Source organism: Astatotilapia calliptera, chromosome 17, assembly GCF_900246225.1.
Source record: "Astatotilapia calliptera chromosome 17, fAstCal1.2, whole genome shotgun sequence".
Lineage (NCBI taxonomy): Eukaryota > Metazoa > Chordata > Actinopteri > Cichliformes > Cichlidae > Astatotilapia > Astatotilapia calliptera.
This window is the reverse complement of record NC_039318.1, coordinates 19,363,033-19,379,258: the sequence shown is the minus strand read 5'-3', so window position 1 is coordinate 19,379,258 and position 16,226 is coordinate 19,363,033. Positions and strand designations below refer to the sequence as shown.

Below are 16,226 nucleotides of genomic sequence, written 5' to 3'. Positions count from 1 at the left end.
CTGCTTCACTCCGCATGCGAGCCTTGTGCTTTGCGCTGGGATGAGGAGAAAGGGGCGGTAGTTACACTCAGTAGCACAGGAACAGAGCAGGAGGGAGAGACAGAGAAAGAGCCAGGGACAACATTACATTAGAAAGGTATAGTAATCATCCACAACTATTTTCAGTTGTGGATGATAAAGGATTCAGAAAGTTTATTCATGCAGGCCCATATAACAGAGAATATGCATCTTCTTTTTGTTTTCATATTTTAATTTATATTTAATTGTGTTGTGGTTTGCAGTGTTTTGTGTTGTTTCACTTTAAATTTGTTTAAAAGGAAAAAGCTGAAAATTTAAATAGTTAAAAGTTGAAATGGGTTTGAATGAAATTGTTTTTTGTATTATATGATTTATTTATTACATTTTATGTGCAGTGAATAAATAAATGTCTATTTATGGTGGACCCTAGAGACAAAGCACGTACAAATTTCAAAACACGTACAAACCCTGAAGCACGTAAAAACTCCAAAACAGGTACAAAAGACAACAGAAGTGCTCCAGGATGCTAGGCGCAGTGTTGAGCTTTTGTTAGTGGCGACACAAGCCAGCAAGTACCAACGACCGTATTTGGTGTGTGGTAGTAACAGGTAAATTAACTTCTTTTTTTTTTTTAATTATTTGAATATATATGAGTGCCTGTGTATAAATACACAAACAATACACACATGCTTTCAATTGTGTAATTTAAGTGATCTAGGTAGCTCTGTTTTGAAGTTCAGTTAACGCTAGAAATGTTTTGGAGTTTGTACGTGCTTTGTCTCGAGGGGCCACCGCTTATATTTATATATAAACATATATAAATAAAACCACTTTTTTTACATTAGTAATTCGTTTTGTGCATAATTTTATATTATTGTTAATAATAAATTAATTAAAGCAGCAAAACAATCTGAAGATCCGGTTCGGACCCGAAAGAGCCGGCTCTTTTTAATGAGTCAAGCTGAAAGATCCGGTTCTCTAAAAAGAGCCGGAAATCCCATCATTACCACACTGGGACGGCGTTTTCAAAACGCTCTTATGCGCAGTGTGGGCAGCGAAAACAGACATTTGAAAACGATGACGCATGTTAGTCATGTGATGCAGTCATGTGACCAATTAAACAAAGAGAGTGGAGGGCATTATACAGCAGTTGGGTTTTTTTGCTCTCAATTTTGACAGCCCTATTAAAGGTTAATATCAGTCTGTACATGCTCCAGATAGCTTTTCTTCAAATTCTTTAAATCTCACTCGCTTTGCCAACTTTGTAGTTTTATGTTACTCGCAGCAACAACTCCACTTCATTGTTAGTCCATTTAAAAAACTCGGTGCTTTTCCTCGACATTTTGCCGCGACGTTTCAAAGAGCCGCAAAGTAAATAAACGGCATACAGAAATGAGGCAGGCCGAATCATCTTGCGTTTCACGCATGCGCAGTACTGGAATGTAAGAGTTTTCGGTCGTTTCAACGTGGACGCACAACTCTGTGAAAACGACTGAAAACGCCAGTGTGGACGCGGAGCATTTTCAGACGAAAAATCTATTCGGGCTAGTGTGGACGTAGCAGTTTACAGTTATTTTCTAATGTCTTTACAGTTACTGTTTTTACACAACTGCGTGTTGTACGAATTCTCCCCCATCTTCTCTTCATATTTCATGTCACAAATGCTGTGTATTTGCCTTACCTCAGACTATTTGTTGTTTTTTAGTTGAATATCATTGTCTGTGTGTTACTGACTGTCACTGTAAAGAACGAGGAGAAGGACAGCACGTCCACTGTCCCACCGAAGTTGGGACCTCTTAAACAGAATGCAACAAAGCTACTTCAGTCTGCCGAACATCAACCTGTATCCACGCGTCAGGAAGCAGACGGAAGGATGAATATGTAGAAGAAGCGTCAGACCTCCAGACATTAGAAGGTGAGGTGGAAGAAGGCCAAAGATAGCTTTTGATGAGCCTGAGAAGGGAGAGTGTGATCTGCTGTCACACCATCCCTGCTCAGAGGATAAACCTCTGGAACGTGAGACCACACAGGCTGGCAGATCCCTAGCTGATCCAGAATGATATTTGGGTGTCGCCACTTTAACTCTGCTCAGGGTCCTCATCTATGTCCTCCTTTGAGCTTCCATGTTCTTGCTTCCAATATCGGACCTTCTTCCACCTCATCCCCTGACAGCAGAGTATGACTCCATTTCCAAATGCTGTAAAATGCTATCTTCCTCACTCAGCCTTCTGTCATGTTAGTGCCACGGATGACCCAGGTTTAGGTGAGTGTCAGGTGCTGCAAAAAGCTCGACTATGAGATGTTAAAAATTATGATTTAATGTTCAGACGTGTCTTTGTTTCATTCCGTTGTTTCAGGTTGTGAAACTCCTGAAGTTAAAAGACATTTGAACCAGAAAATAGTGTAATAAAAGCCCTGATGTCTGTTATTTAATCATTATACTTAAATAACCTAAAGAATTTTCAATCCCAAAACATTTTTATTTTGGGATTACAGGAGAATATACTTACAACCTATGAAACGTACATTTCTTATTAACCCCCCCCCCCCCCCCCCCCCCCCCCCCAAAAACAGAATACATTTTGTTCAGGTGCTGTGTCAATAAGCTGGCTTACAGTAAGCAGCCTCTCCTGTTGAATGACTAATTTTTCCACTGCCCTTTGTTCTGAACCCAGTGATCTCCACTAGGTTTCCTGGAAAAACAAAGAGGAAGTTCTTAAATATGATTCCTGTATTCTCTATCCATTCCTTGGAAGTTTCCTTATCCAACATATCCATGACGCCTCTCTGTGTGAGGCGCCCTGAAACCCTTAAAAGCAGCTCATTCTGCTGCTCTCCTCTCACTTCACTTCGCTGCAGTCGGAGCTCGTCTGGACTTTGGGAACAGTACTGTTATTCTGACTGCATTTTCCAGCTGCAAAAATGGCTCAGATCAACATCTGCCTCAAACACATCTTCACTGTCTTCAACATATTCTTCATGGTGAGTAAAACAGAAATAACCACATTTGCCTCCTTTTTTACATGTAAATGAAACCAAAGCTTAGAAGAGTAAAATAAACCAACATCAATTCAACATGTTTGTTTCTTACTTTCAAAGTTTGTTGTTGTGCTCGTCCACGTGTGTGGCTGTGCAGTCATTTCATGTCCTGGTTGTGTTTAAAGGATCCAGCAGCTCTAACCAGACTGTTTCTTTTTGTTCAGGTTGTTGGTGGAGTGGCCATCGTCCTCGCTCTGTGGTGCCAGTTCTTCATGAACATTCGAGGAGGATACAACGTGAGGACACATTCAAACATAAATGCAACACGTGGAGACAAACAGACAAAGCCCACTAACCTTTTCGTGACACTTCTCTCCACAGCTGGAGGGTCGTGCCACCAAACTCTTCATCCTCTTCATCGTAGGCTGCATCACCATAATGATCACCACGCTGGGAGCCTATGGAGCCCACAAGGAGAACAAAGTGGCTCTGATCACGGTGATTACATTTTCCACTCATTAAATTAAAGAAAAGAAATGATTCAATAAATCTTATGAAGCCATTTAGTTCAGAATGCTGTAAAAGTTATAATTCCATCACTCTGTTTTCTACTTAGCCCCAGAGATTAAAGATATTAGATTAAAAGTATCCCTGCATGTCTCTGCAGTCCTTGGTGTACACGGTCATTGGATGTTGGCTGATGTTAATAACTGGAATCCAAGCTGCCATCATACATCCTCAGGTAAAGGCCAGGATGTGCTGCTGTGGGGTCGAATCATTTGACATGAAGACCGACTTATAAACCTTTTTTACATTATTATAATCATCAGCACATATAAACTCTTTTTTTTTTTTTTTTACCATTAACTGAACCCTTAAGATGCTTTTTAAAAGTTTTACTATGTAAATCTAATCGATGTAAACATAATGTCTATGTTTGCAGCTCAGAGGCATCGGAGTGGAGACATTCAGCGAGCTTGTGCCTCTGGACAAATCCTCGACATACGTGAGGAACATGACCGAGGACATTCAGGAACAGGTAAGATATTGCCACCTGTTTTATTTTCCTGTATTTATATTTAATGTTTAACCAAAAGCTACAGTCATGGAAAAAATAAAGTATCCACTGTTTAAGAAATGCAATGTGGTCCTTGGCGGGTTTTATAATCACTTAAAAATAACCTCAGATGTGATGTCAAACGAGACATATTACACCGTATGGTGCCTTTGTTTATATAAAAAGAAGTAAGTTAAATTGTATAAAAGTAAACTAAGTCCTTATTGTTTCTAATGCACTTGATTAGGTAATCATTAATAAGTGTGAGCACTTCTATAAAAGCAGAAGCTTTGGCAGTTTGTTGGTCAGGTGTGAGTTAACACAATACCACAGTCACTGAGTGGACCATGAATTCCTCTGTGTTCCTCCTGAAGATGAGTAACTCTCCTCTTTCTTTCTTCTCCTGCTGCTGTTTGTAGTTTCACTGCTGTGGTCTGTTCAGCTACAAAGACTGGGAGAACATCCCCGACTCCTGTGTGTGCAGCCAGGAGGAGGAGAAGGAGGGCAAGTGTCAGACTGTCAAAAACAACGTGAGTATCGATGCACCCACTCGCTTCACTGGTCACGGTGTGTCAAAGTTTGTAACGTCTTTATTTCTGTAACTTTTCCAGACTTTCATGCTGCAGAGAAAGTCCGTCTACACTAAGGTGAGCGACCCAGCCCCACTTTGAAAAAGCTTAAATCATTCCTCAGTTTATATCAGAACCTGACAGTTTTCATTTTTCCTTCTATTTTCAGACCTGCTTTCCCACCATCATGGACCACATCCAGTTTCATTACAACATCATACTTGTGGTCAGCTTCACTCTGGCTATTCTAGCTGTGAGTATTAATCAAGGATTCAATAGTGTAAATGTCCACTCTATAATTTGCAATCTGCATTCTCTGCCGGGGCAGGTAGCAGCCTCTGCTGCCAATCAAATGCAGGGCTGATCATCAGAAAGTGCGAGCACCTCTATAAAAGCAGTTTACTGTTTTGGGACAATCAGGTGTGTTTAAACACAAGGAAACGATTTGACTAGGAGTGGATGGAAGTTCAAAAATCCCACAAACTACAGTCAAATTCTACAGACGCCTGTTAACAACTTAAATAATAAAGTTCATGACTTTAGAATTTGAGAAAGACGATACTTTGGGACTAAAATGGAAATTTCTGGTCATAATGGAAAGTGTCACATTGGAAAAAAACACCTTATATTAACCATCAGCATGGTGGTGAAGGGGGTGGTGATTCAGGCACCTAACATTCAAAAAGTCATATATAGTTCAGTTAAAAGGACTAGATGTTACAGTCCCTGATAATGCATTGCTTTAGATGGAGAGACTCTTGAGGGATGGCTGTTATGAGGAAAGGCAGCCCAGAAACTTTGCCTCAACCTTCGGTCTTTTACCCAGGCTAATCTGCCATTTTCCTTCCTTGGTTAGGTTTAGGGGTTAGAGATCGATCTAGATTATCATTTTAAATTTGGGACACATCATCAGTAGTGGACCTTGCATTCATCAGGTGTTTCGGCCATTCTCACTAGACACCCTCATCCAAGGAGGCCCTGCCAGGGTTGATCAGGCCCTGGAGTGTGTCACTGGTTTATGTTAAATTGTTATTTCTTTTCTTCTTTCTTCTGTTTAGTTTCCTACATTTTCTTTTTATCAATTCACTGCAACTGAGAAATAATACTTACCTCTTTAGCATTTATTGGGCCTAACTTCTTCAAAGAGATAGAAAAGGTGATAGAGAGAAGTAGGACAAAAGGGACAAGATAGGAGAGAGTAGAGAGAAGAGCTGGAAGGGGGGCACCCAATCTGGCTTCCCACACCTCCCTGCCGGATCGGGCTGTACGCTCTACCTCCCCACTGCCTCCCAGAAAAGGGAAGAAGAGCAGAGAGGAGAAGAGCGGAATATTTCTTTTCTCTCCTGGTTAGCTGACTGCCTTAGCTGCCCAAGTGATGTCAGCCCTTTTTAATCATAGCCAGTGACTGGTCCTCTCAGCAGTGTTAGCTTGATCTCTTATAGCCTGCCATTGCGCCTGTCCTCTGATCCCAGTTTCTCTAAGCAGTTTTGCTGTTGTACTGGTAACAAAGCCCCTGCACCTCACTTCCACCAGGCGCACCTTGATCTTCCAGCCTCTGTGCTCTGCTTCAGGTGCCAAGTTGACCAAAGGACGAGGTCTGGTCGCAAAGTAGTTGTTACGATCTCTGTGGGAAAAATTAGCCTCTGATCCAAGTCCACTTGCATCTGCCAATCCCTGGCGGCCTTCAGCGGGCCCAGGTCTGGGTTTGAGGGGCTTGTCCTCGGTTTGTCTCCTTCCCGGACAAATGTTGATGAAGACTGACGCTCCTCTTGGTTCGTGAAAGGTTTAGCGTTAATGGATTTTCTTTTGCACTCAACTTTCTCGGCAAGACACCTGAGAACCTGGTTGTGTTTCCATGTGTATCTGCCCTGAGTAAGGCTAGTCCTACAACCAACCAAGATATGCTTTAGTGTGGCTGGGACTATACACAGGGGGCAGGATGGGTCCTTTCCAAACCACAGCTGCACATTTATTGGGGAAGGTAGCACATCGTATGCCGCTCGGATGATGAAACTTAGTTTATTAGACTCCATGCCCCAGATTTCAAACCATGAGAGTTTCCTCTTTTCTGCACTTTCCCAATTCATCCAGCGACCCTGTTTGACCAGTGCCACGGCTCTGGCATGTCTGGCTGTTTCCTCCTGTCGTCGCACCTCCTCCACTACCATTTTCCGACGTTCGGTTACAGATGCCTGTTCCCACCGAGGTGTTACTGCGCTAAGACCAAATCCTCCTCTGCCCTGTTGGACGTGACCCACCACGTCACAATGCTGAAGAGTGGATTTCGCCTGTAGCACAGATGTGGCTGGGGTCCACTTACTCCCCGTTGCTAGGGTGGGAGCACTGCCTCTCACTATGGGGTGCCGGGAGTCCGTGAGTGACATCTCAAGCCTCACTTTTGGAAATTTAAACTCCTTAACCAGGCTAGGGATAGGCAATGACAGTATCCCGTCACTGTAGAGTCCAATGCTGCTGAGGCACTTGGGAAGTCCGAGCCACTTCTTAAAGTAGGATCTCACTAGCCTCTAGTCGATTGGCATGATTGAGTGAGACCCCGTACATTGTCAACGGCCACAGTAGTCTGGGTAATAACCAAAACTGGAAGCACCAGAGCTTCAGTTTTCCTGGGAGTGCAGTGTTGTTAATCCGCTGGAGGTCGTCAGCCAATTTAAGCCTTAGTTGTTTTAGTTGCCACGTATCATTGAGGTCTGCATTATACCACCGTCCTAGGCTCATTATGGGCTTCTCTAAGACTGTTGGAATTGGTTCTCCACTGATATAGAATTGCTCGGCTGTCAGTTTTCCTTTTATGATGGAGATTCTGCAAGGTTTACTTGGCTTAAACTCCATTCTTGTCCATTCTATGTTTTCCTGGAGCTTCTGTAGCAATCGCCTAGTACATGGTTTTGTTGTTGTAATGGTCATGTCATCCATGTAGGCCCTAATGGGAGGAAGACCAAGGTCACTCTTGAGTCTCTCACCTCCCACTACCCACCCAATAATATTGTGGGTAAATATGTGCCAACAAAGTCTGAATTCTCCATGTTCAAAGTTAGAAAGGTATGGTATCTAATGCAGAACAAAAATGTAATTATTACTCAAATCTTCTTCAGTCAAAAAAAAAAAATCTTCTGGGTAAACATGTAGCAGCTTAGTCACTAATATTGGTTCACTTTAAAAACAAAAACTTGAAGACAACCCGATGTTTAACTAAACTTCCTGTGTTCCCCTACAGCTACTTGGCATTATTCTGTCCTCCATTATGATCCACCAGCTGTATTACCCCAACAGACCCACCATCATGATCTCCATGATGCCACCAAAATACAAGGAGCTGCACAACGCCCCAGCATGTTAGTCAAAATACAATGGACTTCTTTTCTTTAGCTACCTTGGTGCACTGCATGTTGTTGGCCCTCAGTCATAAAAGGCTGATCGGGTATTATCCTAATCCTGCTGGGCGGGAAGACGGTGTGGACACTCAAGTTTGTGAATGCCATAACTCGAGAACGATAGTGGCGCAGGAACTTCTAAGTGATACCGCAGGTGTATCTACTGAAAGTCCGTAAAATGATTCAAAAAGCAACGCCAAAAGTGACAGTGATGACATCACTACAATGTGATTGGTTACTTGGAATGTTAAACCAGGACTCAAATTAGTATTGCTGATCCAGGAACAATGTCAACATGATAACATGTTACCATGATAATGGTAACACTGGATAAAAGAACAGCCACATTCCCTTGTTACGTCACGTGGCGCTTGCTAGTAGCTTGGAGAATTTGAGGATTGTAGTTTGAAAACTGAGGGCTGTGCTAATGCAGCTGCTTGTAAAAATGTTTATAAAGGAAAATATTTCTGTATTTTTTAAAATTATTTTTGGAGTCTTCTTTGTGTCATATTTAATCCTTCTGGTGCAAACTGTAAATGTAAGTGTCTTACAGGATTAAAAGATAAGAAAACAAAATCTGTGTTGTATTAAAATCTTGTTCTGTTTCACTGACGTTTGTTTAAAAAAGGAAGTTATTGTATTCTTAGTAATTGGTTAGTAGAGAAAGGTCACGGGCCACGGCAGCATCCAGAGAGAGGCATCCTCAATCTGTCTTGTTTTAATGGAAAAATTGGAGTGTAACAATCTAAACCACTAACCATGTAAAAATGCTAACTTGTCTTGTGTGCAGCTCTCCTGGCAACTTACGGGGCACAAAGTGCTGGTCAGGGCATCCTAGTTGTGTGTATAGATAGTGCAGGTGGGCGGCAGTAATAACAGAAATTCAGTGTGAAATTACAAGTATGTATAGTAATTTATCTATATAAAATACAAATAAATATTTACTCACTTTATATCAAAGCTAAATTAAAACTGGTAAAAGACGTGATATTACTCTGACCTAAATTTACTACTCTTCTATTGAAGTTTGGGTTCCCATGACAGGTGGTTGCCCCACGCCTTAAAACTTTGCATGTGACCGCTAGGATTATGAGTTTATGTCCTGCCCCTGCATAAACACAAACCTCACCTACTTTTTTCACAGTGGAGGATTTAATTCAATTTAATTTTAAACAGTTTTATTACATAACAGTTTTTGATGCACAGTATGCAGTTTGTCGTGATTGGCTGAAATAAATTAGGCTACCTCCGGATATACTCTGAATGTCTTGATTTGATTTAGACTATCACATCTCCTCTGTCTTCTCTGCGTGTCTATATTTTACACTACACATAAATTATTTAAATGGCTCAACTCTGAAGAATATTTTCTACCTGTTCCCAAAGTCACGGTGTCTTCATACTTATCGGGATCAGCACTGTCAGATGAAGGTACCTTCTGCTCTAATGCTACAGTTATTGCAGTTATCCATATTACACAGAGCATACAGGATCCTTAAAATTATGTTTATTATCCTCTTAAAACGGTAGATATCTGTGATTCATCGGGCGCCTACTGCACAAAATAAACTATGCTAATGTTACGTACGGCCCCAAATGGCCGCTGTACAAGAAGGTGTTAAGCTCCAATAATGACCAGTAAGAAACCACCACACTCACACTGCAATGGTGTACACAAGATTTGTGCGAGTTTAAACACGGGACATTATAAGAACACTTGAATTTTTCCATGGCTTAACGAGGCAATAATGACACATTTTTTCATGTATTTTTCCCAAATTATAGATTTCTGCAAAACAGTGACGTGGGACTCATTGGAGGGTAGTGTTTGCATTGCTTTGCTCTGTCTGACAGCTCGTTCACACTCGGAGGACTAAAAGTGCTCTGTGGATGCTCAAAGTCTTTGTGGGTCGAATTATTCCACAATGAAAAATGATTAGGAATCATAAAAGAATCAAGTGTGATATGAACAAAAAACTACAAAGACACAAAAAAGTATAAAACTTACTTCAAACAAAAAATAAATAAAACAAAAAGTATTATTTAATAAGATGCAACTATAAAAGTAATAAGGAGGGAAGTTAAAGTCGATGTAATCTGTATTTGAGTGCAGTACTCATACTGCTTTACATTTTAAATCACTGCAGAAATGTGATGATATAACATAAAAAGGATGTAACATCGCTGTGTGTTAGTGTAATACTCCTCTAAATATATCTCTCACTATTTAAAAAACTCTGACTACATTGTGTGCAGATGCAGTAAAATCTACTTTAAACTGTAGAGGAATAAACTGACTTTCAGTAAGTCAGCTCCTCCTGCTGACGATAGATTCTCATGAAACTAAAAGGAATCGTGTCTCCACATCTGGATCGTTTTAAACGGGGCATAACACCGCCCTCTCCTCCATTCCAGCCAGCCTGAGAACAGCTTCCCTCCCTGTTCACAGCAACAACTATTTCCACTGGATTTAACTGGAAGGAGGAAGACCCTGCGTTAAACCTCCCCTTCCTAATCAACCATTCCACAGAAGTTTCCACCTCTAACATACCGGACGTCCCGCCCAGCAAAGCCCTGAAACCCTTCAAAGCAGCTCACTCAGCTGCTCTCCTCTCACTTCACTTCACTTCGCTGCAGTCGGAGCTCATCTGGACTTTGGGAACAGTACTGTTATTTTGACTGCATTTTCCAGCTGCAAACATGGCTCAGATCAACATCTGCCTCAAACACATCTTCACTGTCTTCAACATATTCTTCATGGTGAGTAAAGAGATTTAGCAAATGATAATCGCAGACTTTAATCCAGAATCTCCTTAAAGACTTCAAACCAGTCAGCAGGCAGACGCAGCAGTCAAAAACAACCACATTTGCCTCCTTTTTTTACATGTAAATGAAACTGAAGCTTAGAAGAGTAAAATAAACCGACATCAACTCAACACGTTTGTTCTTACTTTCAGAGTTTGTTGTTGTGCTCGTCCACGTGCGTGGCTGTGCAGTCATTTCATATCCTGGTTGTGTTTAAAGGATCCAGCAGCTCTAACCAGACTGTTTCTGTTTGTTCAGGTTGTTGGTGGAGTAGCCATCCTCCTCGCTTTGTGGTGCCAGTTCTTCATGAACATTCAAGGAGGATACAACGTGAGGACACATTCAAACATAAATGTAACATGTGGGAACAAACAGACAAAGCCCATTAACCTTTCGTGACACTTCTGTCCACAGCTGGAGGGTCACGCTACCAAACTCTTCATTGTCTACATCATTGGTTTCATCACCATGATGATTGCTGTACTGGGAGCCTATGGAGCCCACAAGGAGAGCAAAGTGGCCCTGATCATGGTGAGCACAAAGATCTCCACAACCTCAGAATGAAAGTTTAGTCATTTAGCTGCCAACAATCTCATTGACTTAATAAAGAAAAGAAATTGTTCATCAACCTAAATGAAGCCATTTAGCTCCAAATGCTCTAAAATGAGCTGCTGTGAAAAATAGTTTGAGGACTCTATCAGTGTTAGAACTGTCCAGCTGATCAGCACTGTCTTATTTTTCTTCCTTATAAAACCATAAATAATGATGATGTAACAGTGTCGCTTCAATGATTTGTTTCTGAAATGTGACTTTGAAGCCTCAACATGTTTGTGAAAGTGGTCAGGGTAAAGTAATTTCAGTAATTCCACATACTGAAGATATCAGATTAAAAGTCTTTGTGTACCTCTCTGCAGTTCCTGGTGTTCATGTTCACAGGATGTCTGTTGATGCTGATGACTGGAATCCCTGCTGCCAGCTCTTATCCTCAGGTAAGGACAGGACGCTTGGAGTCAAGTACATAAAAGTATTTGATTTGATTTAACTGGAAATGTTTTTTTAAATATGTACTTTAAAGTCAACTCAGTTAATACAGACACATTTTCATTACCTTGAAATGTCAGATGTTTTTTAATGATGATCTGTCTACATTAAACATTTTTGTATCCTGTAAATTTAATTTATGATATAAAAATGTTTCATGTTTGCAGGTCAAAGGCAGAATGGAGGAGAGATTCCGCAAGTTTGTTCCTCTGGACAAATCTCGAAAGGATGTGAGGAACATGGCTGTGGACATTCAGAAACAGGTAAGATATTCTAACCTGCTCAGGGTTGTCTCTTTATTTATTTTAAATATCTTATTTTGTTTTTTAATTTTCATTATTTAGATGTTATATTTTTTAATGTGAATTTAGGGCCCTTGAGTGTTGGCTTTATTCCCGAGCTACAGTCATGGGAAAATGAAAGTAAACCCTCTTTAAAGTCGAAGGTTTTGTCTATCAGGACATAATACTTGTAATCTTCCCCTTAGCAGGTCTTAATATTAGGTAAAAAAAATAACTTCAGGTGAACTATGAAACATGACATATGACATTGTGCCATTATTTATTCAACAAAACTATGTTAATTCAATTCAATTCAATTTTATTTATATAGCGCCAAATCACAACAAAAGTCGCCTCAAGGCGCTTCATAGATACAGAGAAAAGCCCAACAATCATATGACCCCCTATGAGCAAGCACTTTGGCGACAGTGGGAAGGAAAAACTCCCTTTTAACAGGAAGAAACCTCCGGCAGAACCAGGCTCAGGGAAGGGCGGGGCCATCTGCTGCGACCGGTTGGGGTGAGAGAAGGAAGACAGGATAAAAGACATGCTGTGGAAGAGAGACAGAGGTTAATAACAGATATGATTCAATGCAGAGAGGTCTGTTAATACATAGTGAGCGAGAAAGGTGACTGGAAAGGAAAAACTCAATGCATCATGGGAATCCCCCGGCAGCCTACGTCTATTGCAGCATAACTAAGGGAGGATTCAGGGTCACCTGGTCCAGCCCTAACTATATGCTTTAGCAAAAAGGAAAGTTTTAAGCCTAATCTTGAAAGTAGAGATAGTGTCTGTCTCCTGAATCCAAACTGGAAGCTGGTTCCACAGAAGAGGGGCCTGAAAACTGAAGGCTCTCCCTCCCATTCTACTTTCATTACTGCTGTCATGAATAAAGAGTTCATGACAGTACAATTATAAAAAGATTGAACAAGTGACTTTAAGAGTTGCCAGGAGGAAGTCTTTTTTCTCTAAAATGAAAAACATAGCAGCAAAGTTTAGGTTTGCATTTTTGGTCATAATGAACAGTGGCATGTTTGGTCCAAACTAAAGACATCATATCAGCATTAAAACCTCAGAACAACTGGGCTAATCTTATAGCCATGGGATCTGGTCAACTTACAGTCCCTGAGTCAACCTTGAACTCCTCTGTATACCAAAGTGTTCTAGAGTGTAATGTGAGGCTATCTGTCCACGTATGTCCGAGTATGATCAGAACAATGATCCCAAGCACAACAGCTTGTCTATAACAGAATGGCTGAAAAAGCAAAGAGCCATGGTGCTGTAATGGTCCAGTCAATGTCCAGACCCCAACCTGACTGAAATGGTGTTGTGGGACCTCCAGAGAGCTGTCTCCACAACCATCAATGAACTTGTTAGACGGCTGAGTTTCACTCCACTGAGGGAGCTCACGTCGTACTACCCGGCTTTGTTTAGACCGCGAAGGCTGGGTCCTCAGGTGGAAGCAGCCTCTGAATTTGGACACCCCCGCTGTTTCCGGGCCGGCCAATAATAACGGTGACATTTAACAAAAGTCAAAGTCAAAGTCAACTTTATTTGTCAATTCTGCCACATGTACAGGACATACAGAGAATAGAAATTTCGTTACTCTCAAACCCTAGATGAAATAGCAAATGAACATTTAAATATAAGAGAGTGATTAAAAAATGCAAATAAAATAATTAAAAAGTAAAAATTTAAATAAATACAATACAAATTAACAAGAAAGCTATGCAATATACAATATACAATATTCAGGTAAGGGTAAATGACATTGAGTGTAAACCAGGCAGAGTAGTGCAAATAGGCAAATAGTGCAAATGGAGATTTAGTAATGTACAGTAAGAGATAGTATAACAACAAAGTCTTATGAGGTAGTGGCAGTCCAATGCTCCACAAAGTGACTGGTAACTGGTGCAGGCCAGTGAGTGAGTCAGAGAGTGTGTGTGTGTGTGTGTGTGTGTGTGTGTGTGTGTGTGTGTGTGTGTGTGTGTGTGTGTGTGTGTGTGTGTGTGGTGTGTGACAGAGTTCAGTGAGACCATGGAGGAGAAGAGGGGAGAGGGGGCAGAATCGGGAGGGAGTTAAGCTTCCTGACAGCCTGATGGATGAAGCTGTCCTTCAGTCTGCTGGTCCTGGCCTGGAGACTCCGCAGTCTCCTCCCTGACGGCAGCAGCTTGAAGAAGCTTTGCATTGGGTGCGTGGGATCAGCCGCTATGCAAAGGGCTTTTTTAGTGAGACGGGTGCTGTAAATGTCCTGGAGGGAGGGGAGAGAGACACCAATGATCCTCTCTGCAGCTCTCACTATGCGTTGGAGGGTTCTATGACAGGACGCATTGCAGGCTCCAAACCACACAGTGATGCAGCTTGACAGGATGCTCTCAACGTATTTTATCCGATAAATAAACACTGTAAAATTTATTTATCACGTTTATTTATCACGTCCAAACAGCCCTTTTGAATGTCTCCCTAATTATGAGGTCTCAAGGTTGGCAAGTATGGCCACAACACCTCACTCTTGGAGCACTTTTTTGCCACATGTATCGCAAACCACGTCTCAGCTGTTTGTGGAGGTAAAATACGTCCACACAATTACGCTCAGCCAATGTTGTGAGTGCGCGCGCCAGCGGCTGCAGACATATACTGCTAAAGCAGCATCTCATCACAAAGCACCCTGAGTTTTATCAGAGTTAGGATTATAAGAGGCCCTTTAACACACTCACTTCCTCTTACAAAGCTCAATAAAACAGGATACTTGTAAAAATGAACCCTGAAGGGTTTTAAGCCCTGAGAATTTCAGGACAATATATCCTGTAACTTTGACGTTATGAGGGGAAACATTGCATCCGTAAAATGCCATAAAATAGTAAAAACTAAGGTGATGTTCTCTAATTCATATGTAAATAATGAGATTCGTGGAAGATTTCAAGTGCTTTTTTTTCACTGTTGACTGTGTGCCTTTGTGTAAACCTGAGCAACAGCTCGGCCAATGACAGGCGAGGAACAGCACAGCCTTATTTGCATACAGCGGAAATAAAAGAGCCACTCTCAGCTGACGAGCACATTCTCCGCTGTGAGGAAGTGAAGTAAGAAAATGCCTGAACCCGCCAAGTCAGCGCCCAAAAAGGGCTCCAAGAAAGCCGTGACCAAGACCGCCGGCAAGGGCGGCAAGAAGAAGAGAAAGACCAGGAAGGAGAGCTACGCCATCTACGTGTACAAGGTGCTGAAGCAGGTCCACCCCGACACCGGCATCTCGTCTAAGGCCATGAGCATCATGAATTCGTTCGTCAATGACATCTTCGAGCGTATCGCCGCTGAAGCCTCCCGCCTGGCCCACTACAACAAGCGCTCCACCATCACCTCCAGAGAGATCCAGACCGCAGTTCGCCTGCTTCTCCCCGGTGAGCTGGCCAAGCACGCAGTGTCTGAGGGCACAAAGGCCGTCACCAAGTACACGAGCTCCAAGTAAACTGCATCTTTACTTAATCCCGAACAACGGCTCTTTTCAGAGCCACACATCTCTTCTAAAGCGTACATGTCCTGACTTTATTTAATTTGTAGCTGTCATGATGGTGAAACATAAATTACAGTTTGTGTTACTCTTGTATGCTTTGAATAAAAAAAGAAGAGAGAAATTTCAAGGACTTAATGATGGACCACCTGACCAGAACAGTCCTAACGCCATCACTATATCATTTAGCATTATTACTATTTGGTTGGTTTGGTTTTGTAGTTTGTGTTGTGTTTTTTTTTTTTTTTTTTTTTTTTTTTTTTTTTTTTTTTGGGGGGGGGGGTCATGTTTTGTGGTCCCTTGTCTGCGAAAAGCACTGAATAAATACACTTGTGGGTTTCTCAGAAATAATGACATGTGAACAAGAGCTTATTGAGCTCATCCTGGTGAGGCAAATGTTTGGCTTCAAATCACAATTCTGATCGTAAAATCCTGGACAGGATTACAAATACAATAAATAAACGCGATTAGTTTCACATTTCAAACTACAGTGACATCCTCCGTGTGTGTGTGTGATCTATACATGTGTTAATCGTTTTAATGTAGTTCAACACTTATGCTAGCCTCTGGGTGAAACGT

The 16,226-nt window shown here is 41.5% G+C and overlaps 2 protein-coding genes across 2 annotated transcripts; both read left to right on the top strand.

Moving 5' to 3' along the window:
• Positions 1-2,899: 2,899 nt before the first annotated feature.
• LOC113009415 (tetraspanin-8-like) lies at positions 2,900-8,057 on the top strand. The gene is made up of 9 exons (XM_026147692.1): positions 2,900-3,000; positions 3,222-3,293; positions 3,379-3,495; positions 3,665-3,739; positions 3,941-4,036; positions 4,474-4,584; positions 4,666-4,701; positions 4,793-4,876; positions 7,859-8,057. The coding sequence occupies exons 1-9, from the start codon at positions 2,941-2,943 to the stop codon at positions 7,979-7,981; spliced, it is 774 nt and encodes a 257-aa protein (XP_026003477.1). The 5' UTR covers positions 2,900-2,940; the 3' UTR covers positions 7,982-8,057.
• A 7,126-nt stretch (positions 8,058-15,183) lies between these two features.
• Positions 15,184-15,660, top strand: LOC113008652 (histone H2B 1/2). The gene has a single exon (XM_026146218.1). It carries the CDS (start codon positions 15,231-15,233, stop codon positions 15,603-15,605), a length of 375 nt encoding a protein of 124 aa, XP_026002003.1. The 5' UTR covers positions 15,184-15,230; the 3' UTR covers positions 15,606-15,660.
• Positions 15,661-16,226: the final 566 nt, after the last annotated feature.

Bases quoted from the DNA above. Each gene is read 5' to 3' on its own strand.
- LOC113009415 (XM_026147692.1), top strand. From the start codon at position 2,941: ATGGCTCAGATCAACATCTGCCTCAAACACATCTTCACTGTCTTCAAC. The intron at 4,037-4,473 runs GTAAGATATTGC...TGCTGTTTGTAG, and splicing joins CCGAGGACATTCAGGAACAG to TTTCACTGCTGTGGTCTGTT. The intron at 4,702-4,792 runs GTGAGCGACCCA...TTCTATTTTCAG, and splicing joins GAAAGTCCGTCTACACTAAG to ACCTGCTTTCCCACCATCAT.
- LOC113008652 (XM_026146218.1), top strand. From the start codon at position 15,231: ATGCCTGAACCCGCCAAGTCAGCGCCCAAAAAGGGCTCCAAGAAAGCC.